The 24,623-nt window shown below is 51.8% G+C and overlaps 1 protein-coding gene across 1 annotated transcript; it reads left to right on the top strand.

Moving 5' to 3' along the window:
- The first annotated feature begins 223 nt into the window (after window positions 1–223).
- Window positions 224–12,772, top strand: AQP8 (aquaporin 8). Its single transcript, XM_063143165.1, has 6 exons — window positions 224–309; window positions 3,729–3,994; window positions 5,264–5,390; window positions 5,849–6,063; window positions 10,431–10,565; window positions 12,572–12,772. The coding sequence occupies exons 2-6, from the start codon at window positions 3,741–3,743 to the stop codon at window positions 12,612–12,614; spliced, it is 774 nt and encodes a 257-aa protein (XP_062999235.1). The 5' UTR covers window positions 224–309; window positions 3,729–3,740; the 3' UTR covers window positions 12,615–12,772.
- The last annotated feature ends 11,851 nt before the right edge of the window (window positions 12,773–24,623 follow it).

The following is a 24,623-nucleotide window of genomic DNA, read 5'->3' as shown; positions in this document are numbered from 1 at the left end:
GTGAAACAAAGCCTTGATCCATCAAACCGCTCAGATAAAGAGCGTCCGCTCCTCAGTCAGCTGGAACACCCCCCTCCCCTTTGGCTTTTACTGCATTTTTTTGGACGAGCATAACTCCACTCCACTCCCCCTTTTTTATATATACTTCTCGTACGCCACAGTTCAAGGAGGGAGCGTGCCAATATTATCCTGAGATAAGTAAACCTTTCCCCACAGCAGAGGAGGGCCATTCTGGAAGAGGGGCCTTCTGGTGGCTTGGCACCTGGAAGAAACAGCCAGACTGCTGGAGCTGGGAAGTGAGTCGCTCAGGTGAGTCCCAATGGGGGTGGGGGTGTATGGCGCGGGGGGGGGGCTGCTTCTACCTCAGCATCATCTCAGCATCAGTATGCTGGAGAGCGTAGCAGGAGGAGGGTTTTTGTGGGTTCCAATAAAGGATGGTCAAGACCCAGGAGAGACAGAAGCAGATCTGACTGTGCTTTTACTTGTTTCATCTATTTACTTTGAAGCATTTCCATTCCTGCCGTTCTGTTTTAAAATACTTAGTGGCTAACAAAGAATAACCAAAACCAGCTCTTTAAGCCAAGGCAAATTTTACGAAAGCTCCTCACAATCACAACGGAGTTTTTTAAAAACGAGAAGCTGCCTCAGCAAGTCTCCATACAGCCTCTGATTGGAAAGCTCGCTGAAAGAAATGTTTGTTTCCCTGCCTGCCAAAAGCCAAGCAGGGTTAGAGCCAAGCAGCCTCCTCAGGGCAAGCCTTAGGATGTCTTCGAATGGATCAGCTTCTCTGCTGGTGAAAGAATGCACAAGCTTTTGAGTGACACAGAACTCTGCCTTGGCCAGAATAGGAAAATAGTTTATTCTCCATTGGCATATGAGCAGAACTGAAAGTAACATTTTAGAAACAAACAAACAAACAAACCCACTTCACATTGGGCATACATTCAAATCTGAATTCCAATTTTCATTACTTGAATTAGCAAAAACCAGTTTTTAAATATGTCAAGTGCTGTTCAGATTTTGTGGAAATGATATTGATTTGTAATATGCTGATCAACTTGTGGTTGCTGCTGCTGCTGCTGCTGCTGCTGCCACATGCACCACTGAGAATGGGGGGGGGGAGGCCCTTAATATGGGGCAAGGAAATATAAATTGATTAATTGATTTTTTGCTGATAATGCCTAAATAGGAGTATGAGCTCTCTGCATGTCCGTGTGTCCCGTGTTCATTGCAGAGCTGATTCTGAGCTCTCTTTGGCATCTGCCTGGGCAGAACGAGGGCAATTCAAAGCCTTGGCAATATCCTCCTGCTCCCAAGGGAGCCCATCACGCTTGGCACGTAATATTTGGCTCCAGCGCCATCATTACTCCACAGCAGGGCTTGCTACAGTCTCAGAATATTTTAAAGTGAATTATGAGCAGTCTTGCTTTTAAGTTACCAACTAACTGGTTAATAAAGCATCAGATAGTACAGTATTGTTGGTACAGGCAGATGATGCTTTAGGAATACGGCCCATTGAAATCAGCGTGATTTATTTCTGAATGCCTAAACATAGACAGGATCAGGCTGTCCATGAAAGTAACAGTTTGTGCTGACTAAACAGCACAAACAAATCATTTAGTTGCTGGAAAATAATCTTCAACATGTTGGTCACAGTACAGAATGAAGCCCCCACCCCTCCTCCCAAAGTAGCTTTGTCGAACAACCATGTTATGCACCACACATTTCACTGCACATTTGCATGGGATGCGTGGGAAAGCACTCCTTACCGCTTGGCAGGGTCATAGAGGTGAGACCAAACTCATCTGCATGGCTTCTTTGGCTTCCCTCTCTGGTGACTGCCTCCTGCTCATTGCTGGCACAGTCTTCCTGTTCAAGGCCGTACTTGGGGTGCTTCCAGATGAGGCTTGTATTGGGCCATCACCCTGCCTCATTCATGGAATTTACGGGGCGTCCAGATCTCATCGGCTTCCACTGTCAGGCCCCTGCCTTTTCCCACCGCTTCTTCTGCCTGTCTTCTTAAGGCAGGAAACCCGTCGAGGAAAGAAGACGGACCAGCAGCAGAAGGCCTTCTGTTTAGTCGTGCTAGGAGTCTGTGTCCTCCCCCACCTCCACTGTTTGTACCCTCTCTTAAATCAAGAGGGGCGCATGGATTGCTAACTTCAGCAGAGAGTGGTATTGTGCATTTTAAATCTGCAGGCCTTAGCCAAGGGATTGCTTGCAAAGCTTTCTCCATGTAGGTCTGTTCTAAGGAGGACAGATATGAGGCTAAGTACCAGGAGGGAAGACACTGGCACTGCAGAGAGGCGGCCTGTTGCTCAGGAGACAAATGCAATGTCAAGCTGCCGCCATCAAGAAGGACTTCGGAGCAGCTATCACATGGCAGCTGTTCTTGGCTGCTCCCATTCATCTCAGTGGGCCTGTGAAGGAGCCGGTCCTCATAGGAGCCAGTCCTCACAGATTTCACTGTGCCAAACAAGCTATTGCTTACAACAACAACAACCCCCCCCCCCCCACAAACCAGCTGAGTCTAACCTGGGTTGGCATCCAGCATCTGCTGTGGCCCAATGCTGATTCCTGCTGCCTGTTCATCTGCTCTGTCCAGGCATGTGAGCCTTGCCAAGGGCGAGGAGAAGGAGCAGCAGCAAACGCCCCTTGCCTGGTTCTCCACGACTTCTTTCCTTCCTTCCTTCCTGAGCAGTGGTATGGATTGGGCTCGAAGGGAAAGGGCAGTGGGGACAGTGGCTTCCCAGGGTCATCTTGTCCAAAGGCCCCCAAGGATCTGGAGCTGGCACTAGTCCAAGCCATTCAAATGGCCATTCCTGCCCTGGTCCCCCTAAGTGGCGCACAAGGCGGTCGGCCCGGGTCTGCTCTGCTTTGCGCTGCACACTCAGCTCCGCATCTCAGCGACCCGTATTGGCCACTCGCCACGCTGCTGTAGAGCTTCCAAAAGTGAGGGCTGCTCCATGCAGGGGCAGATATTGGCCAGTGGGCGCTGGGGCAACGTTCTCAGCCATGTCCAAAGATCCACTTTTACACATGATCCAGATATGTGTGTGTGTGTGTATTTTGAGCGCTTTTGCTGTGGTTTGCTTATTAATGCGAGTCACACCCCTCACCCCTCATCTGTTTAAGGAAAGCGATTTGGGCCTTTGGCCTACACCTCTGGGACACAGCCCCAGTTTAATTGTTTGTCACAACCGTCACTCAGCATGAAGAACTTGCGAGTTGCCAAGAAATGCCGCTGCACTCCTGAGGCGTAATCACCACCTGTGATCTGAAAGACCTCCCCGAACAATGCCATTGGGAGGATGTGGTGAACAAGCCCAGGCCAGCCTGGCTGCACCCCCCCCCCCCCCACCGCCGCCCCTTGCCAAAACAGCAACTTCTGCCTGGGAGTTCCCAGACTCTTATAAACAAAAGCGGGCGGAGATGGACCTTGGCTGGATCAATCAAGGCAACAACCACATCTTGAAGCAGGCCTATATCGGGTTTCGCTTCCCTGGCTGGAGGCGACTGGTCTCCTCTGCGGTGGGTGAGAGAGAACAATGGGGCTGCAGCCCTGCCAAGTCCTTGCCCCGAGTCTGGAACACGGTGCCCATGGGAATGACAGGTGGGGCCAGATTTAAGACTCCATTGTCACATTCCAGGGTAGCGCTCAGGTCACCTGACCTGGCAGCATTCGCACCTCGCTGGCTGGACATCAAGACAGGGATCTTGTCTTCCAGGTTTGCTCAAGCATGTCGGACGTGGAATTTGGGAGGATGTCTATCAAGGAGACCGAGCTGGGCGATGGCAGCTGCAGCCCCCCCAAGCCCCACTGGTACGAGCAATACCTGCAGCCGTGCATCGCGGAGCTGGTGGGCTCGGCCTTCTTCATCTTCATCGGCTGCGCTTCGGTCATCGAGAACTCGGAGGGCACCGGGAGGCTGCAGCCGGCCCTGGCGCACGGACTGGCCCTGGGGCTCACCATTGCTGTCCTGGGGAATCTCAGGTGAAGGCCGGCAGGGGCTGTGGGCTCAAAGGGGATCAGCAGTGCACGAGAATGGCTTTGCAAGGCAAAGGAGCCGGCTAGAGTTTGAAGGAACAAGAGACGCAGAGCCCCTCTGTCAGGAAGGGGAGTGTCTGTCCTCGTGCTGAGGTGTCCTGGTCGCTCTCTCTCTCTCGCTTCCAGGGAGCACTTAACTGAGTGGTGCTGGGGCTCAGGCCCTGACTTGGGAGGCCATCCTTCAGTGAATGGTTGGCAGCTCTGGGATTCCTCAAAGATGGCAATGGGGGAGCAAGCACTGGCTGGCAGGTAGCAGGGGAGGCTGGGGGTGGGGAGCACCACTAGGAGCCCAGGACCAAAACTGGATTCTCCTCAGATTGGGCTGAGGCATTCTGAACTGGAGGAGTGTATATCCCTAGCTCCTCTGTTTAGACTTCACCCATCACTGCTATTGCTGGCTCCCTGGCATGAAGGAGGAATCGCCCAGTGGGTGTACTATCTATCTATCTATCTATCTATCTATCTATCTATCTATCTATCTATCTATCTATCTATCTATCGGCCAATTGGAGCAGGTGGAATTTGCCCTTAAACTTCATTCTCCTAGATGAACGGACACACAAGCCACACTTCCGATCTGCTCTCACTCAGCCTTCTGTGCCGCCATCTGCAGTCCTTGAGCCACGCTTCCTCTTGATCTGCTTGTTGGTTCATGGCGATGGCCGGTGCAGAAGGCCCTCGGTCAGCTCAGAGAAGTGTGATACTCAGGCTTTCAGATGGATGCCAGCAAGACTGAATCCCTTCATCCTGTTCATTTCCTAGCAAACAGTGATAATAATGATGATGATGTCTGTATAGCATTTCCAGGTGTGTAAAGTACTTCACAAAGATTATCCAGCTACAATCCTTTCAACAACCATGCCATGCCAAGTCTGTATTGCGGATGGGGGACTGAGGCTGAGAGGGAGCAGCTTGCCTGTGTGCTAATAATCTAAACTTTGTGGCCCACAGTTATTCCAAGTGGGAATATGTTTCATGCAAAACAAGTCCCTTGTCTCCCATGGCTTATCCTGCAAACAGTGCTTTGCAATGTGGCTTTTACGCTGGTCCTGGGGGTGGGGTGGGGGATGTCCGTTCCCTGCTCTCCTCGGGGTTAAATCCTTGGGTTCTCTTCTCACTTTCAGGTACACCCCTTCCTTTGCTTCCGCCCCACCTGCCCCGCCTCCTGGCTGCTGCTTCTAACGACCGGCCTCTTTTTCTCATCTTTTGCTGCAGTGGGGGCCACTACAACCCTGCGGTGTCCCTCGGGGCATGGCTCATTGGTGGGCTGAACATGGTGATGGTCATTCCCTACTGGATCTCCCAGCTGCTTGGTGGGCTGCTTGGAGCTGGTCTCGCCAAGGTAGGACTGGCACTCGAGGAGGGGAGGGGAGGGGAGGGGAGGGGATGGCGCGCCTTTGCCATAAGCGGAGGCAGGAACAGTTACTGGGTAGCAGAGCAGTCGATGGAGCCCAGCCTTCCAGACAGTTTAGAACCTGCAAGTACCACTGAAAATAATGGGAGCTGAACTGGCGCACACGCATGTCATCCATCCCTGCAGAAACATGCACACCGTGGTTACCGTTTGGGTGTTCTTTCCTTCTCTGTACCTCTTTGCCTACCAAACCACGCAATAGATTGACTGTACTATGCTTGGTCACATCTGCAGAAGGATGAACAGTTGTGCTGGAAGGAGACAAATCTGTGCCTGACTCTTTCAGTCCCCAAATGCTGGCTGGGGAAACCCAGAATGCTCACTCGGTTACGAGGCGCTGTGCATGTGCATTGTGCGAAGTGACACTTGGGGCCTCTCTGTTGCAGGTGCTGACATTCTCTGGAAGGTACGAAAATGCCACTGGGGCAGCATTCACCGCCATCACGTCAGATGGCCAACTCACTGCCGCTGTCGGGGGCGAGATCCTGATGACCATGTTCCTGGTCATGACCGTCTGCATGGGAGCGATCAATGAGAAAACCAGGACTCCTCTGGCCCCCTTCTGCATTGGCTTCACAGTGGTGGTGGACATCCTCGCAGGGTGAGTTGGCCACAATCCTGGCAAATTCTGTCCCACCAAAAGGAAGAGGGGAAACGTGACGGGTTTGTTTGGGTTTGTGCTGCCCAAATGGAGAAAAGGCTACTGCACTGCAGCCCAGGGGAGCCAATGCCTTGCTGGCAGAGGGCAGCAGGGTCAGTCCCTGGCACCTTGCCAAGGAGGGCGTGTTGCATTTCGGTTTCAATCAGGCTTTGTGGGTCACCATTTCTAATCCGGCATTCTGCCTCACCTGGACGCCTCGGGGGCCGGGCCTCTACAAACTCATTTCCAGTTAAAAACAAAGATCTCAGGTATGAGGGCTGGGGAAAGAAAGACTCCTTTGCCTGCAAGTCAGCTGGGCAGCAAAACAGCAGAGCAGGTGGCCAGTGGCCTGGCTGGATAGAAGGTTGCTCCGTGGGCTCCTGTTTCAAACAGGTTCCCTTTAGCAAATGTCTTGATGGGACAAAATAGGCAGAGCAGCTAAGGGCTCAGGAGCAGCCCCTGAGAGGGGGCCAGTCTCAAACGGCTCCTGGAAAGGATTGCAGGCCTTGGAAAAGCAAATAGGAGCCAATGCGGTTTTATTGGCTACAGACATTTCAATTTGGCCGGCTTTCCCTAGAGCAACTTCGTAATCTGAATTTTCTCCGCTGTTCCCTTTGCCAAGAAGCACTTTTTGCCAGCTTGAAGTGAGCAGCAGGCAGGGGCAGAACGCAAGCCGAGGGGAGGCCCTGGCAAAGGTTCTGCCGCAGGATCTCAGTTGCATCTCTCCACCCGTCACGCCCCTAGGATGCCTGGAGCCTAGACAGTCATTTATTTCTTTTCTACATCCCCCGTCAATATTACTATTTTCAGGATGACTGATGATCACATGTAAATAAAACAACAAAACCAGTAAAAGCTTAAAAAGAACAGAGGAGAAAAATGGAGGAGTTGTGTGTCGCAGCAGAAAGCCAGCAGTTCAAAACCTGGGGGTGCTCCAGGAATGAAGGGCAGCAGGTGAAAGCGTTCACTTCCTGCCTGCCTGTCTCTGGGACCACAGTTTGGTGGATCAGCTCCTTGACTTCTGCTTCGGTTAGCTGGCTGGACAGCTCCCCTGTTAGCTCTGCAACCTTGCCCAGGCGCTTGCGCCTTACCTGCTGGACAGCTCCCCTGCTTTGACTGACAGATGGAGAATCCAAGCCCTGTAGGGATGGCAGATCAGTCTATGCTTGCAAAACACAGCCCTGCTCACTGTTTGCCACCAGGGTCCAAGAGAAATCCTAAGCAACACACTTTGGCTTGCAGGGAAAGGGCAACCTTCTCCAGGAAAGGCCCTTGGTTGGCCCACCATCATAACCTCTGCTTTATATGGATTACGTTTCAACTTGTTAGCCCTCATAGAATAGCAGAGTTAGAAGGGGCCTACAAGGCAATCGAGTCCAACCCCCTGCTCAATGCAGGAATCCACCCTAAAGCATCCCTGACAGATGGTTGTCCAGCTGCCTCTTGAATGCCTCTAGTGTGGGAGAGCCCACAACCTCCCTAGGTAGCTGATTCCACTGTCACACTGCTCTAACAGTCAGGAAGTTTTTCCTGATGTCCAGCCGGAATCTGGCTTCCTTTAACTTGAGCCCGTTATTCCGTGTCCTGCACTCTGGGAGAATCGAGAAGAGATCCTGGCCCTCCTCTGTGTGACAACCTTTTAAGTATTTGAAGAGTGCTCTCATGTCTCCCCTCAATCTTCTCTTCTCCAGGCTAAACATGCCCAGTTCTTTCAGTCTCATCTAGCCTCTAACCATGTTCAGGCAGCCATTCAGGGGGCAGAACCGCCCACTGCTCCTGGATTTGATGGAAATCAACGACAGAGTTGGGTGTCATCCGCATATTGAGGAAACTGCGCTCCAAACTGCTGAACGATCCCTCCTAGTGGCTGAATACAGGGGTTAATAAATAGCGGAGGCAATCTGGGACCTTGTGGTAGTCATCCAGGCTGATCCTCAGTCAGACTCATTTGGTAGGAATGGACCGCCTACCAAGCAGTGCCCCCAACTTCCACCCATGTCAGGCAGTCCAGAAGTTTCGGTGGTTAATCATGTGAAAAGCCACTGAGAGTCCCGGAGAATGAGTAGAGCTGGGCTCCTCCTGTCGACTCAAAATGATGACTGTCCACCAGGTCAGTCAATGAGGTTTCTGCCATAAACCCTGACTGGCACAGGCCCCGAAAACCAGTCTCATCCTAGGATTTTGGAGCTTTCCCAATGAATTACTTTGTACCTCCAGTTGGAGGAGGCATCTTGAGATGTTTGTCTGTGGAGTGCCCAGAAGGATCCAGAGAGGAGAAGTGTTCGCAGTATGCCTTTCCCATAGTTGTGCAAACTGCTGGCAGGCTTTTGCCATAGTTCCTACCACCTGTTCTCCATTTACGAGGGATATAGCCCTGTGCTCATGCCAGCCGAGACAGGTTTCCTAGCTGGCAAAAGTTTCCCAGCTGACACCACTGTTTGTATGCAGAGATTGGCTGCAGCAAATTGAATGAGAATCCTCTGCTCTGTTCCGGCCATGGAGGTGAAGCAAGAGGAGATGGGGTGGTTTTTTTTTAGCTCTTCATAAGGTTCAATGGGAATGCTTTGACTCCCTCAATGTTTTTTTCATGGTGAAACATTCTGCCCTCACTGGGGTCAGGACAGAATTCGGAGTGAACATAGAATTCTGACTACATCACACTCCTGCCTGCCCCGTTCCCCAATGTTCCCCATTCGGGGTCCTTGTGCTGGCAGAGCTGCACTGGTGTTGTGCCAATGCTAGCATAACATTACAGTGGCTTTGCTCCAGTGTGCTAGTGCTAGATCTGGCAATGTTCCGGGCTGAAGCTTCTCTCACGTGAGTCCTGATGGCTATGTGCCACCTCCAGTAAACAGAAGCCTATATGCACCATTTGCTGGGGAACATGGGTGGGAGGGTGCTGTTGCAGCATGCCCTACTTGTGGGCCCTTTGTCGACACCTGGTTGGCCATTGTGTGAAGTGAATACTGGACTGGTTGGACCCTTGGTCCGATCCAACATCAGGGCTCTTCTTATCTAGTGCTTTTGCCCCTGTGATGCAGGCTGTCGTACAGGGTTTGCTCTCCTTGTGTTGCTTGCAGCAGTGACGAATATGAACAAGGAGAGATGCTAAATGGTTTAGTCATCGGTGCCCACTAGTGGGAGTCAAGGCTCTTGTTCAAACCCCAGGCCAGACTTCAGCCGGGAGGGTTTATCTGCTGCTGACAGATGGACGTGGTTCCGCTGCCACATCTCATTGCCTGAACATAGTAGGCAGCTCTCACAGAGGGCTCTTAAAGCTGCCCACTCTTGGCAAACGCCACAGACTCTGGGCTTGCCCAAGTGACTGCGCTTATGTGAAGGGCTGTGGAGAGATGTTTCAACATGTGCTGTGCTGGGGGCTTGAGTCAACGCAGCTGACGCCCACAGCAGGTTGACTAATCCAGGACTGCTGTACAGCACTGCAGTGCAACTTCCAAAAGGTGCTTCTCAAGATACCAAGTAATGCCCCTGGGAAGGCCCACTGTGGAGGCTGCTGGTGCCATGGGGCTGGTGTGGTTAATAATCCACCCACAACCCTAAAACAGCCCATGGGCCAGTTCTCACAGCCGCAAGGTGGTTAATAAGCCACTGGTCACGTGCCAGCCGGATTTAGATCGTTCCACAGCTTGTTGTGACATCCAAACCCAGTGAGGTTTGGATGTCCACCCACCAAACCCTAAAACAGGACATGGGTTCGGGGGTGGGGGGTTGTTAACTACCCTCAGCAGGTTCACATGACACTTCAATATTCAAAAGCCTCTTCCCCGCCCCCACCGGCTCATGCTGCAACATCACCATGGCTGCAGTGGTCATGCGAACCTGATCATTTTTTGGCAAGGGCTTCTGGGAGTTGAAGTCTAAAACATCTAGAGATCTATCTTCTGCCCCTTCCTGGTCTCAAGAATGTCATAGAGGTTGGAGTTAAGACAAGATACCAGTAATAGGGGAAGGGGCATTAAAATGAAAACAGCCAATGACCCATGGGTGTGTTCAAAAACTTATCCACTCATTATTATGGAAACGCTTGGCTCTGCGTGCACCAATCAGGTGCATATATCTATGGGTGTGCTGATGGATGATCACCTTCCTCACTCAAAATCTGCACCAAACCAACCAGAGCCTTGGCATGTCCACCGAGGAAGAATAACATTATGAATTAACTCTATGCAAGGAGGAGGGGGACGAGGACCCTTTTTGGTCACAAGAGGCAAGTATAAGGGCTCTGTATGGCTACTGCTGTTGACAATCAGAAGTTACTTTGACCCTGACATCCTGCTCTTCCTTTTCTTTTTTTTTTTACCCTTAAGGGGCGCTGTCTCCGGAGCCTGCATGAACCCAGCCAGAGCATTTGGCCCTGCAGTGGTTGCAAACTACTGGGACTATCACTGGGTGTACTGGGTAGGCCCCATGGGGGCTGGTCTCCTGGTGGGAGCATTGATAAGGTATGTGGACAAGGCCACTTCCCAGTGAGGACTGAAACACAACAGGAGTGAAGGGGGACTTGTTGATCATAGAATCATAGAATAGCAGAGTTGGAAGGGACCTACAAGGCCATCGAGTTCAACCCCCTGCTCAATGCAGGAATCCTGATCTGAGACTAGGCCAACCATGGCGGAACACTGCTGCCTCTCTGTACCTTGTGGGCTTCCTGGAGGCATCTGGCCACCAGCCACCATGGAAAAAAGCATGCTGAGCTAGTTGGGCCTTTGGTCTGATCTAGCAAAAGGCCTCATCTTCCATCCTTCGATGGGGTTGCCAGCAGCAATTAGCATCCTGGGTCAATGGCGCTGCCATGTTCCGAGGCAGCTTGCCTCTGTGTTCCAGCTGCCAGGGGATGCCCTGCTTGCCAGGTAGGGCTGTAGCTCAGAGACGGAGCCCCCGCTTTGCATGCAGGGGCCCCCCAGTTCATGCCCCAGCATCTCCCCATCCAGCTGGGAAAGCCCCCTGCCTGCGAGCCCAAGAGCCCCGGCTGCCCCTCCGGACCAGCAACAATGCACTCAGTGGGCCAAGAGTCTTCCTGGAGGCATCTGGTTGAGTGCTGTGGGAAGCAGGTTAGGAAGTTAGTGAAGGGGCACCTGTCCGAGGAGGAGCACAGCAGGGACCCATGGCTTTGCTCTCGGGGGACACCAGCTGCTTTTCGCATCCCCTGCTCTATCTCTCTTCCCCTCTGCCTGCCTTTGCTTGATGGCCAGAGCTGACCTGGGTGTCCATCTCTCCCTCTGCCAACTGCCTGCCTCATGTATCACAGCAGCAGTGTCCAGGCCACCTAGGAGCTCAGAGGAGCCTGGCCTCTTCTTGGTGGTGCCTGAGTGGCCAGAGGGCTCAAGGAGTTGCAGATAGACCTGGAGTCCTGGTAGCACAGAGGCTTGGGCCCCTGCCCTGCAATGAGCAAGAGCTTTGTCAGAGACCCTGACCACCCCCGCCCCAGAACAAAGAAAGAGACGGAGGGCCCCAGAAAGTCAGGCAGGTAGGCAGGCAGAGGGTTTGTCTCGATGTGTCACACCTGGCCTAAGCCTGTACTTCGTAAAGCTGCACAATGGGCAGGAGAATTTCAGATAGGGCTTGCCCCCCCAGCCCTGTGTCCCCACGCCCCCATCCACCTCAGTAAGCCTGGCCAAAGGTCAGAGAGCCTGGTGCCCTTCAAAATATCTGAAGGACACCATGCTGCAGGGAGGCTGGTTTACTCCATTGCTGTTTACTCCTGGACTGGTTATTAGGACTTTGGCAAAACATACAGTATTTCTGTCAAGCAGCTACCGGGACACAACAGTTGGCAAGTCCTCAAAGGAACCTCTGGCCACCAGTACTGGTCATACTGGACTTCACTTCTGGTCTGCATAGCACTGGGAGTAGGGACCACCCTTACCACTGCACCTGTCGGAGGGCTGCCCGTGGAGTGCCCAGAGAGGCACAAATGGGGCTGAGCAAAGGCCAGCAGCCTTTGGTCCTGGGCACTGAACAGGTGCGAGCCCTCTTCTGGGCACTCCAGGTGGGGCTCCGGCTGCTTGGGCAAAGTAACCTTTCTCCGTCGTTCCATCCTTAGAGCTTCCCCTTGTGTTCAGGATGCGTGAGAGCTAGCGAGTGAAGGCGCATGCCCTGCCGGGCTCACCTGCTGCTGGGGATGTGCTGGGACTGGCTGCAGAAGTCGCTGGGGAGGACCTTGTCCTCCATGGCAGCAGTGGGGGTGAAGCAGGGAGCTTTGGGACAGGCACCGATGCTTTTGCTGGTGTCTGGGGGGATGTGGCCAAGGTCCGAGAGGAGACGCAGCTCCTGCTCTACCCCTGACACCATCCACTTGGGCCTCTGCCCTGGACTCTCGCTGGCGCTGGTCCCCCCTTGCTTCAGGGCACTGATCCCAAACCCTAAAGCTCTCCAGCCGGCGTAAATGGAGCCCAGGGTTGCACCCTCCTGGGCTGGCTCACCGCTCTTCCATTTCTTTTTTCTTCAGGTTCCTGATTGGAGACAAGAAAACCCGCTTCTTCCTAAAATGAGCAGGCACAGTGCAAGCAAGTGGCTCCGTAGCTCTTCCGCGCTTTCGACCAACACCCACCAACCTCTACTATCGACTTACTATTTATTGTGGCTACTTCCATGTGAACCAGGGCAACCTAGTGTTCCTAGTGGAACGACCCAGGAGCGGAGGGCGGCCCTTCGCACGGCTCGCCCATGGACAGCGGAAGATCCTCGACTCCTTTCTGGGCCAGGAGCTTCCCAGGAAACGTTCCATGGAGAGGAAGAGATGTAAAGAGTGGGTCGCCTCGTGCTTGGGACTTTTCCACGGGGAGGGATCTGGGGCGGCGGTGGGCGTGGCCCGCTTCTCCAGGCCACCCGGATATTGGGCTTCCAGCGCAACTCGGGCTCCTTCCGACCTGGGCTGCTGGGCCACAGCATTGGCCTACCCAAGGCAGCAGAGCCCAGCAGCACCCCCTCACCCCCCCCCCCCCACTAACGTGGCCGCAATGCTCTGGGCACAGTCTCCTCTGTGCAAACTCCGCTGGAGGGAACGGGAGCCGCGCCAGGGCTTGGCCTTCCGCCCATGCAGCTCCCAGCCATTCCGCTGGTGCTTGGGCAGGAGAACCTCCGGCTGCGTCTTGCCGCCTGGAGCGTGGGGCCTTCTCCCTTTGCCTCTCCGGAAGGCGGCGGCGGCGGCGGCGGCAGGGCCAGGTGCGGCGGCAGGGCCAGGTGCGGCGGGAGTTTGCGCTGAGGCGGCGGCGGCGGCGGCGGCGGCTTCCGCTGCGCTCTGAACGCCGCTATCTGCCGCCGGCTCGTCCCTCTGCGCCGGCAGCCCAGCAGCAGCGCCACCGCCTCGAAGGCCGGCCGAGGTCTCGGGGAGCCGCTCCGCCCTGCCCGGGCTGCCCCCTCCCGCGTTCTCCGCTGCCAAGAGCTGCTGCGGAGAGGCGGCTGCAAGCCTAATAAGGCGAATCAAAGCGGAGCCCAGGGAAAGCAGCAGGCCGTAAATCAGCCCGGGCGGCAGCGCCGATGCATTTCTGCGACCCACGAATCCCTCAAAGGGAAGCAGCGGCAGCGGCGGCAGCAGCAGCAACCGCGGCGGCCCTGAGGCGTTGGAGCCGGGCTTTCTCGCGAATAGCGCCGCCTCCCGGTGGGCCCTGATCCACCCTGACGTCTGGGGCGACGGCTCTCGCTTCTGGCCTATCTCGTGCGCTCTTTCCTCCAGGAAGGGGGCAGTCCTCATAGGGGCCGAGCCTGGTCCCTTGAATGCGGGGGTGGGGGGAACTGGTAGCCCTCCAAATGTTTTGGCCTACAACTCCCATCAGCCCGAGTAAGCATAGACATTGGCAAGGGATCATGGGAGCTGTAGGCCAAACCATTTGGAGGGCCGCAATTGCCCACCCCCGCATTAATAGGGAAGAGAGACCCCAGAGTTCACGTTGGCCTCCGGACTTTGAAACGCTGCTCCCGTTCCGGTGGTCCGACGCTGGCTGCTACAGTCCCCTTCTGGCAAGGCTCCAGCACCGGCAATTCCACAGCGTCCAGCTATTCCTAGCAAGGAGATGCAATTATGGGGAAAGCTTCAGGCACTCCTCAGCCGTAGAGCTGTTCAAGGGGTAACAGCGGCTATACAGGTGTTGGTGGCTTTCTGTGCGCTCCGAGTTGCGCCAGACACATCCTCCTTCATGGTTAGTTTGTGCATCCTAAGGCTGTTTTGGCATTCAAAGCACATTCTGAGGCTGAACGGAGAGCCAGGTTGGTACTTCATTTTAAGCAGAGAGATCCATAGGCTAGCCTGACCACAGAGGTGGGATTATCTGTGGTGAGGAAAAGACACTCTGCAGGTGCTTTAAGGCACTCCAGTTACCCCATTCCAAGGCTGGAGGCCAGCATTAAGAAGAGATTTGGAGGCATGTGTGAATTGATCAAGTCTTCAGAATAATTTCACCTATGCAGTTAAGTTTTATAGAAAAGCAGATTGAAAAGTGTGTGTGTGTGTGTGAAGATCAAGAAAACCACAGTGTCTTGTGGAGCTGGAAGATTCCCAGCAGCAAGAGAACCCCTTCTGGGCTTCCTCTGGCCACGTAGTCAAGATCATGCCATGCCTCCCATTGTTCTATAACCCCCTTCTCCATCCTACAGCCTGCCCCACAATGGCCGCCTTCTAGCTTATCTTCCCATAGACAGTTGGGAGCACACTGAGCCATTGATTGGGTCCACACAACACAAGAAACCATACTCAAGGTGAGTGTGGGTTGTTGTTGAATCATGGGTTCAACATGGTTCAACCATGGGTGGCTGTGTTGTATATGAACCCAGCTGCACTAGTTAACCATGAACAATCCACAGTTCACAACCCAACAACAATTGGGTTCTCTTTGTGGGTTGTTTGTGGTTAACAAACAATGGTTTGTTAGCATGTCTGGGTTCACACAACACAATAACTCACATTTCAGCAGCAACCTACATATTTCAACAACAACCCACATTCAACCCATACTCAGCCATAGTTTAGCAACAGAAAATCTTTTCAGGGTCTGCAAACCTTCCCACTGGCTGAGGCTGACAGCTGAGATTGGACTAGGTTGGTCAGTGTATGCTAAGATAATTTTGTATTTGTCCAACAGACGGACAAGCTCTGTGGGCCATAGCAAAACTTTGGGCATGCAAGTATTACAAGCAAACAAACCATCAATAGAAAGACACTTTCTGTCTCTTTCTTGATACCCAGAGTCAACAAGCAGGAAAGAAATCCCTTTAATGCACCAAGGAGCAAGATGACACTGCAAAGATCTATCTATTCTGATATATTAATAAAGAAGTGTAGAATAACATGACAGAAGTGCTATGGATTACTATGTGAGGAGATGATATTTTATCTCTCCTAGCTAATAAATAAAGATGTTTCTTTAACAGGCCTTTGGTGGCTGCTGGCAACTAGCTAGGAAAAAATCTGCAAGTGTGCCGTGTTGGAAACAGGGCTGGGCAGAAAATTTGAGTGCTGGAATACAGCCACTGAAGGAAACAGAAGTCTGTGCAGTGGGACGGGGAGGGAATCCAGGGGAATAATGCTTTGGGGAGGATGGGGGGGGGGGCAACCAATGCTAATTTAAAGAAGAGAGCTCGTGTGTGTGTGTGTGTGTGTGTGTGTGAGAGAGAGAGAGAGAGAGAGAGAGAGAGAGACTGACTTCCCCATGCTCAGCTTGTATATGTACAAATAAACAGATAGAGGCACCACTTGACTCCTATGAGCAAATGGACCCTAGAAAAAGGTGACTTCTGGCATTTTGTACTGCTGGGAAAGCAGAGCGCATGAATACTCATGACAACGATGTTGCCAGGAACCCTCGCTCAACCTTGGAGCCCCTGCTCTGCATGCAGAAGGTCTCAGGTTCAATCCACAGCATTCTCCTGGCATGGCTGTGAAAGAATCCTGGCCGAGACCCACAGAGCAAACCACTATTCAGTGTTGACGGTGCTTGGCCAGAGGGACCCAGGGTCTGTCTTAGGAGGAGGCAGCTCGCTATGTTCCTGTTAACAGTGTATTTATTTGGAGTATATTTAGTTGCTCTTTTGGGGCGCTGCCTTCATAAAGCAGCATACAGACAAGAGCAACAGCAAGAAACAAAAGATAAAAATGGCCACATTAGTCAACATGCAAGGTACTTTGAGAAGTTGCTGTCCGATACTAAAGCTAATCACAATCTCAGCTGGGCAGCATTGGGGGGGGGGGGGAACGTTTTCAAGCCTCCCCTAAACACATGGACAGAAGGGGCAAAGCGCAAGTCAACAAAGAGGGAGTGTTACTACTGAGAAGACCCTGTCCCTTGAGCAACAGCAGGCACTTAAGACCTATAGGTGAGGGTGGTTTGTCAAATAACCTTGTCCACGGTCCCAAACCATTTAAGGCTTTAAAGGGTTTTCTTTTAGGGTGGGGGAGCACTTTGAATCAATCCCAGAAGATTACTGACAGGCATACAACTGGTGCAAAACTTTCATTAGGTCTTCTGATGCCCTGGCTCCCAGCACCATGCACGCAGCATCTTTTGTTCCAGCTGTGGTTTCTGGACTATTTGCAAAGGTAGCCCCACATAAAGCACATTGTCGTAGTCCAGCTTGGAGGCAATCCATGCATGGGTAACTGAGGCCAGGCAGGAGTGTTCTGGATAGGGTAGCAGCTGGGCCACAAGCTGGAGCAGGCCTAAAGCTCTCCTGACCACAGCCGCTATCTGCAATTCCTCAGACCCTACTGAATCCAAGCTGCACACTTGGTCCTTGAAGTGAAGAACATCCAACCCCATCCTAGGACCAGTTTTATACCAGGGTCTAGATCTGCCCACTTCCCAACCCACCAAATCTCTGGATTATGTTTTGGCTTGCTTCTCTCCTCCATCCCAGTGCCATATCCAGATACTCATCCATCCTCCTCCTCCTCAACAACAACATGGGCCACTTTCATACACAAACCAGGCCCACGCGCCATGGAGTCAGCCCCAGGCAGCAGGCTGTGTCATCACATTCAAGGCTGGCAAATGTTCAGCTCTCCTGCTTCACCCCATGATTTTACAAACACAGTTCCACTTGGATTCCCCACTTCAGGCACTGAAATACATCTGCCCATCTCAGCACTCCCCTCCTCTGGTGTCCCTCTGTTCTGCAGATGAGGACAGCAGTAAGGCGGCCCCTCCCCCCTCCCCGCCCATTGCAGTGCCAAAGGTGTGAACTCAGGGAGTCTCCCTCATCACATCACATGTTCCCTGCAGGACCACACTGCCATTGGACTGGCACCATAGCAGTTCATGTGTAAAAATGCTTTCCTCCCCCTGCCCAGTTTCCAAATTTATTAAGGCAGTCCTCCCCCCCCCCACGCACACACACACACTGCCCCCAGCCTTTACTCGCCATGTTGAGGGAGATCCCAGAGGGAGCAAGGAGCAGCTCTGCTCGAGGTTTTTTGGCATGATATTTTAAAAAGCATTGCCATGGCAACCCATCCTGCTAGCATCTTCCTGCAGCGTGTCCTTATTACTGGAAAGGGCTGCCCCATCTCCCTCACAAAGAGCCGGCTCTCACTTTTCTCTAGGTAGTTCCAGACTAGGATTGCCTTTTCAAAAGATTGCACAGAAGCAGGATGGGGCGCGGTTCCTTTGGCAACCGTTTCACCTTGCCACCTCAGGTTCCCCCTCCCAAAGTGGACAAACTTTCAGAAACAGTCAAAATGGTCTCCCCCACGACAGATGTTCAGCCCCCATTCAGTGTAGATGCTCTTTTGCATCCAGATTTCCAAAATCACCTGACTTTCAGTAGCAAAAGCAGTAACTTGAGTAGGCAAAAGGTTGAAACCTTCCTTTTAAAGGAAATCTCCACAGGATATTTGAATATAAAACAACGAAAACACACCTCTAGCTGACAAAACAAAACACTAAAATACAAGGTTCCTTTCTATGTTGCCTGGCAAAGTTGGGATTCCGTTGCCTCACGCCTCTGCAAAGTTCCTCAGGTCACTGCAAGGACCTTTGTGGCCCATTAGGATCTGTCAGCACCAGGAAACACCTGCTGAATCTCAGCAGCAGGCAGGGAGAAAATCAAACACCTGTAAAAGGAGGGTACATACCGGAATGAGGTGGTGACTAGGTAACCAATGTGCAGTCGCATTAGCAGGACAGGGCCTCCTTCTAGCCTTCTTCACACAACAACAACAAAAAACTCCCCAGCAAGTCTGACTTATTTTTAACGACGGAAATTGCCGCACTCTCATGCTGTGTGCAGGAGAAGCAGCGGGATCAAAACAGCCCACTGAATGGGCCACGGGCACGTTGTTTACTTCCTCTTTCGAAAGAGGACTCTCACTCACTCTCTCCCTTTCTCCTGACAAGAATCAGTACCCTGAAGCGGCTGTTGCACTTCAAGGGAAGCTCCCGCTGGCCCCAACGCAAGTTCCCCCTAAAATTGAAGCAGCAGATTCAGAGAAGCGAGGGGGCAATGTAACACTTGGACTTTCTGACACAGGCACTAAAAGATTTCTGCCTGGCCCTGCTAACGGTGAGAGGACCCTGTGACCAGGTCTGCACGTCACTGCAATTCCTGGATGGTTTAACCCAGGAATTGCCAGTATCTAGCAGGAGTGAGAGAGCTGCCTCCCATGCGCTCGTCACTTCCACATCAACCAACACCACAGGAATATTAAATGGTAAATTCTCACCAAAAATTAACTTAAACTACATTCTCAGCTACCTGCAGTGTACCAAATTCCTAAGGTACAGTTATTCCCAGCACAAAGAAGATCCTTTAGCTGATAAAGATGAAGAACCTCTCACAGCATTCACATGGTTGAATTCACAGGGATTCAAATGTTTTAAGAACTAAAGAACTCAAAGCCCTGGGCCTCGATGGACGAATTTCTCAGTTTTGGTTTCTCTCACATTCAGATTTTTTTTTTTTTTTTAAAAAATATATCTCAAGTTCTTCTTATCCCAAATATGGAGAACTTTGAAAATGTTGGTAAATTCTTATCAAAACCAAACTAAAATGAAATATAGTATAGTATATAGCTAGAGTGACCAGATACAAAAGAGGGCAGGGCTACTGCAGCTTTAACGGTGGTGATGAAGAGGGCATTTCACCAGGTGCTGCATGCAGACAAAGGACACCTGTTGAAATTCCCTTTTCTGCCCAACTGCTGAAGATACAGCCGCCGCCGCCGTGTCCTCCTTTTCCTACGGCCACCGTAGATTCTGCCCACCTGCCTGCCATGTGTCCCCCAAGGGCTTGTCTACACACAGGGTTTGCCCTGGGGTGGCTTCGCAGTAGTGGCACATTACCTACATGGCGCGGCCACCATTGCGAAGCCATCAGGGGCAAAACCCAGAAACTCCAAAGCTCCAAAGAAGTCGGGCTCTTACCCTGACTCTTTTGGCAGCGGAGCCCATGGCGCCCCCAGGTTGGTTGCCATGGGTAAAAGTAAAAAAATAAAAAATGGGGGGAAGGAGGAGAGGTAGGGGGGCATTTCTCCCCCTTTTAAAAAAGGGGGAGCAACAGCTCTGTTCCTCTCCTCCCCCACTGGTTTTTTTTTGGGTTTTTTTACTTTTAAAGACTGGAAAAGTTTGCACTTGCGGTCCGTGCAAATGCTGGGGGGGAGCACAAGCGCGGGAGGAAAGATGCGGGCCAAGTCAGGGGACATGAAAACTAGTCCTGGATTCTCTTTTAAGTAGAGCCACCACCTGATTCACTGATTACTCACTGGCCATTCACCCAATTAATTTAGCAGTTTAAATATATCTGCATATGAACAAAACCTCAATACCAAAGGCTTCATAAGATATGGAAGTAAATATAAGAGCTTTTAAAACACAATGAAGAAAAGCCTCATATCCCATCTAAAGGAAAAGCAAACTTTGATGTTTTCTTTTTCAGTCATTATTATAGCAATATACAGGGCCGGTGCCACCATTAGGCCCACTGAGGGCACGGACCTCAGAGGAGCTCAGTAGTGCCCTTTAAGGGTCACAGTTTTATACAAATTAGCTGTTTTAAGAAAAAAACACAATAAAAGGAAAATATAATAGTTCAGAAACTATTCTTGAACAGCTGGATTGAAGTTGGCAATTATTGGTGTGTGTGCCAACAGCTCACCTTGCCTAGGGTGCAAAATAGTCTGGCACCGGCCCTGGGAATATATACCAGAATCAAAATAGCCTTGAAACCAAGTGTGCTCTGTTCTGTTAGTCTTGATCGTTAAAATTGTCCTCACCAATTAATCAACTAGCATTTTAGTAGCTTAACCCTGCAGCACCGCTTTTAACCAAACGGCAAAGCAGCCCCTCCGCCGGTGAGACCATTGGGCAAGTCAAAGAGAGGCGGCGTTTCTCTCCTGAGCAATCCTGACAATTCCCTCCTCTAGGATCTCGCCCTCTTTCCCTGCTTCCAGGCGGAGGGCTCCTCCTGCTGCCAGTCAGAAGGTCCCTGTGCAGCTCTTCTGCCTTTTCCTCCTTAATAGATTTTCTGTAGTAAGAAAAAAAGATGGAAGAAGCGGTGGGAAAACACAGGAGGCTTTAACTTGAAGGATGCCAACTGGACCCCCCCCTCCAACATAATTCCATGAACGAGGCAGGGCAAAGGTGGTTTAAAAGCCTCATTGGGAAGCCCCCCACCCCCACCCCGTTTCTGGTTCTCTTGTGGTGGAAACAAGCCTTTCTCATCACCCCAAGCAGCTGCTCGGCTCTCAGGAAAACAGCTGGAGTTTGCTCCATTGCATTAAAGGGAGGATCCAGAGCATTACATATAAACACAGTAGCAGGGGGAGGGGGGGTAATTATCCAAAAGGAGTTACGCAACAGCTCAGCTCCCTGCAGATGTCCGAGACAATCCGTGCTCACCAGGCAGACGCAAATGCATCCTTCTGAGATGCGATTAGGAACAAGAGGGTCACAGGCAAGGAAGATCCGGTCACATCCAGGAGGTATGAGATGGACCCAAATTCATCTCTGCTGTTCAGGAAAGGAAGCAAAATGAATGCTTATCTTTGGGGGTCAGGTTGCCTGTGCTGTTCATGACTGTGTAGAAGAGTTTGGGGTTTTTTTGGGCAATACAGCCTGTCGTGTAAGGAGTAAGCAAAGCCGCCTCACCTGCCAAAACCCCCTCTTCTGCTCAGCGATTAAACTAGGTTTTCCCTCCTGCTTTGCTCTTTGCAAAAATCAAGAGCCAGATGAGAGCTATCATAAGAAGAACCCTGATGCTGGATCAGACACAGTGGCCAACCAGGAACCCACAAGCAGCACCCTCCCACTCATGTTCCCCAGCAGCTGGTGTATATAGCCTTAGTGCCTCTGATACTGGAGGCAACAACAGCACATAGCCATCAGGACTAGTAGCCATTAATAGCCTTTTTCTCCAGGAATTGATCCCTTTTTCGGTGCCCATCATTACATCTTGTGGTAGTGAATTCCATAGATATGTTGGACTTCCACCTCAATCAGCCCCAGCCAACATGGCCATTGCTGCTAGTGGGAAATCTGGAGGGCATCAGGTTGTAGAAGGCATGAATAGCCACTACCAGCTCCCACACATCTGGCAGCAGAATGGATGCTTTCTGCGTCATGAAGGCCTGAGTCACATCCAGGTGGCTTAGAGAGCTGAGGACTCTCATCTGCCCTTGGCCAATGTGAGAGCATCATCAGCATGCCACACTGTGATTGGTGGGTGTCGAAGGTGTTGCCATGGACATGAAGTGATGGGGTGGGGGAGTTGGGTGGTGGAGCTACCGCATCCTCTCTTGTTTAACGTGGCTTCGTTTTCCTTGCATTTTGCTGCTGGGGCTGCATAGAATCATCCTGACACACTATGCCAATGTTACAATGCCAACATTAGGGGTCTGCTAGAGTCACGGAGTCAGAGGTTGTGCTGGCAGGCCATGACCCTAAGCAGAATTACAGGGAAATAAGACCCATTGAAATTAGGATGGCTACACTGGCATGCATGAATGCAGCCCTATTTTGCCCCTTTGGACGCAGTGAGTGAAGTGTTTCTCATATCTAAGCTGGTTTTCAGGTTTTGTGGAAGGACATCCAGCCACATCTCTGCTCCTTGTAGCTTGCAATGAGGCTGGGTGCACCTATCTCTGCAGGTAAGTATCCCATATGACCCCCCAATTGGGGATTTCTTCCCTCCTTTTCAGCTGTTTTAAGGCCTAATAACATATTATGAGTAATAGCATGGAACAGAACTCCAATGCACCTTTTCCTTTTAAAGGAAGAGCACCGTTGTGGGGGAGGCACTGGAAGTTTAGGGCAGGGAAAGGGTTCAGCCCACCAGGCACCGGGGGCTCCTTTGCTCCAAATTGTCCCCCTCCCCACAAAGGCAGCTCCCTCCACCCGCTGGCCCTCGCCTGCAACCAACAGCCAGGCCCTTTGTGCCAGGGGCGTGAGCAACCCAGAGGCCGCCCAGAAGAGCCGGGCCTGCCCATGAGCCTATCCCCACTCACCTAGCCAGGGACAGGTGCTTGATGGCTGCCCCAAAAGTGCAGAAGCAAAAGGGGGAGGGGCGCATGCCCCCTTAGCGTCTCATCCCGACAGCCCCGGCGTGTGTACGCACCTGCACACAGAGAGATCGCCCCAGGTGCGCATGCATGCATGGCGAGAAGCCCACAGCAGCCAGAGGAGACGGGAGCGATTTGTGGAGCAGGTGCTGGAGCCCCAGGCCCATCAGGGCTTCCCTAATGGACTGCAAAGGCCGGGCCATAAATCATCCCCCTGGCTGGGCTTCTTCCTTCAGACTCTCTTTGCAAACTGCTGGCAAAACAAGAGAAGGCCCCATTCATCAATTAGGGCCAACGGCAGGTAATAGATCACTCTGGAGAAGGGCAGGATCCTATCATTTATTCCTCTGCCAGGTTTGAGAAAAACACAAACAAAAGTGGCACAGCCCGTGCCCCCCACCTCCATTCCCATTCTGACTCTCTCCACCTGGGCCTTTTGTGGTCCTTATAATCTCACAGCAAAATCCCCCCCCCCCTAAAAGGCTGGAATGCCTTCTGATCTGGCCTGTTTGTCTCTGCAAAGGAAAGAATTCCACACATTGGGTGGAGGGGGCTGTGGTGGCACCCAGGTCCTGGTGCTTGTGGGCTTCCCTGTGTTGGGCATCTGCTGGGCTCCTGTGGGCTACAGAGGCCTTCAGGCAGCTTCTGCAATTGAAAGAGGTGGAGAGATGGATGCCCAGCCGTGTGAGTTAGTCCCAAAGGGATGGATTTGGACCAGGGCAGTGAGGGTGCAAGACTGACCTCTCCCATAAGGTGACCTGGAGGGTGACCTTGGGCAGGTCTGTATCTCATCGCCTCATCTCCCCACCTTTGATACTGGAGTTATACTGACCAACCTCACAGTTATATTGTTCAAACAGAGAAGGTGAGCAGAGCGGTGCTAGGGCTGCACTGCACCAGAGCCCCAACCCTGGCCGCAGCAGCAGCATTTATCCCCTCAAGCTATATCTATATCTATATGTAGTTTTTATACATGTAAACTCTGGAGAACTGGATTGCAACATTCAGAGAAGTGTGAAATCTGTTAGAGATCTATGTTCTGAATTGCACATCCAATCAAGAGGGATGGATCCGGCCATTTTGTGTAAGAATTATTTATCTTTATCCTCCTCCTGCCTTTTTCCTAGTACTGGGCCTCAAGGCGGCTTTACAAAATTAAAACATAGAAATAGAAATATACAAAAGTTAAAAATATAATTAAATGTATTTCAATATTAAAACATTTAAAAAGCAAATCACAATTTTTAAAAGGTCCAGTGCATAAACAGAGGTCCAGACTATTTTCCAAAGGCCTACTGGACCAAAAAGGGTTTTGCCTGCCTTGGGAAGCACACCAAGGAGGGAGCCAGTCTAGCTTCCCTGGGAAGGGAAGCTCCAGAAATGGCAGAGGTCCAGGTCCTCTGGCATCCACAGTGACCACACCAGCAGTATCTAGGGGATTTGTGAGCAAAGTCCTGAGCTGGAGGTGCCCCCATTCAGAATCTCATCCTGAGCTGAGAAACAAGGGGGTGGGGGCTACCTGCAAAGCCCTACGGACATACAGCCAAGAGTTGTAAGAAAGTGAACGCCCTGGCAGTGAGATGCTGTTCCCAATGGGCTCCTGTGCAGTTGAAAGCCCTCCACCCCCCCCCCCTGCTCTCCTATCGAGCTTAGGGTTACAGTGGAAAGTTTGGTTAAACACCCTTCAAGCCACCTTTGCCTTGAGGCCAGGTGAGGCAGCTCAGGTACCCTGGAGGAGGCAGATCCCGCCGTCAAGCAAACCCCATTGAAATGAACATTTCAGCACCTAAAACAATAGGATTTGGAGAGGCCCACATACATATAATATACAGCAGTTCCATACAGCCTTTTTACTACTCACATACAAGTCAGCTCCACCAAGAGAAATGGATCATATCGTAAACATATTTATTGACAAAGAATAAAAACATGAGATTTCACTCCCATGTTTTCCTCAATAACTTCCAACGAGGAGGTGGCTGAGCGGATTCTCTTTCAGTACGGCTGGCACAGAAGA

The sequence above is a fragment of the Elgaria multicarinata genome, chromosome 17 (assembly GCF_023053635.1).
Source record: "Elgaria multicarinata webbii isolate HBS135686 ecotype San Diego chromosome 17, rElgMul1.1.pri, whole genome shotgun sequence".
Taxonomy (NCBI): Eukaryota; Metazoa; Chordata; class Lepidosauria; order Squamata; family Anguidae; genus Elgaria; species Elgaria multicarinata.
This window is presented reverse-complemented; position numbering and strand designations above follow the sequence as displayed.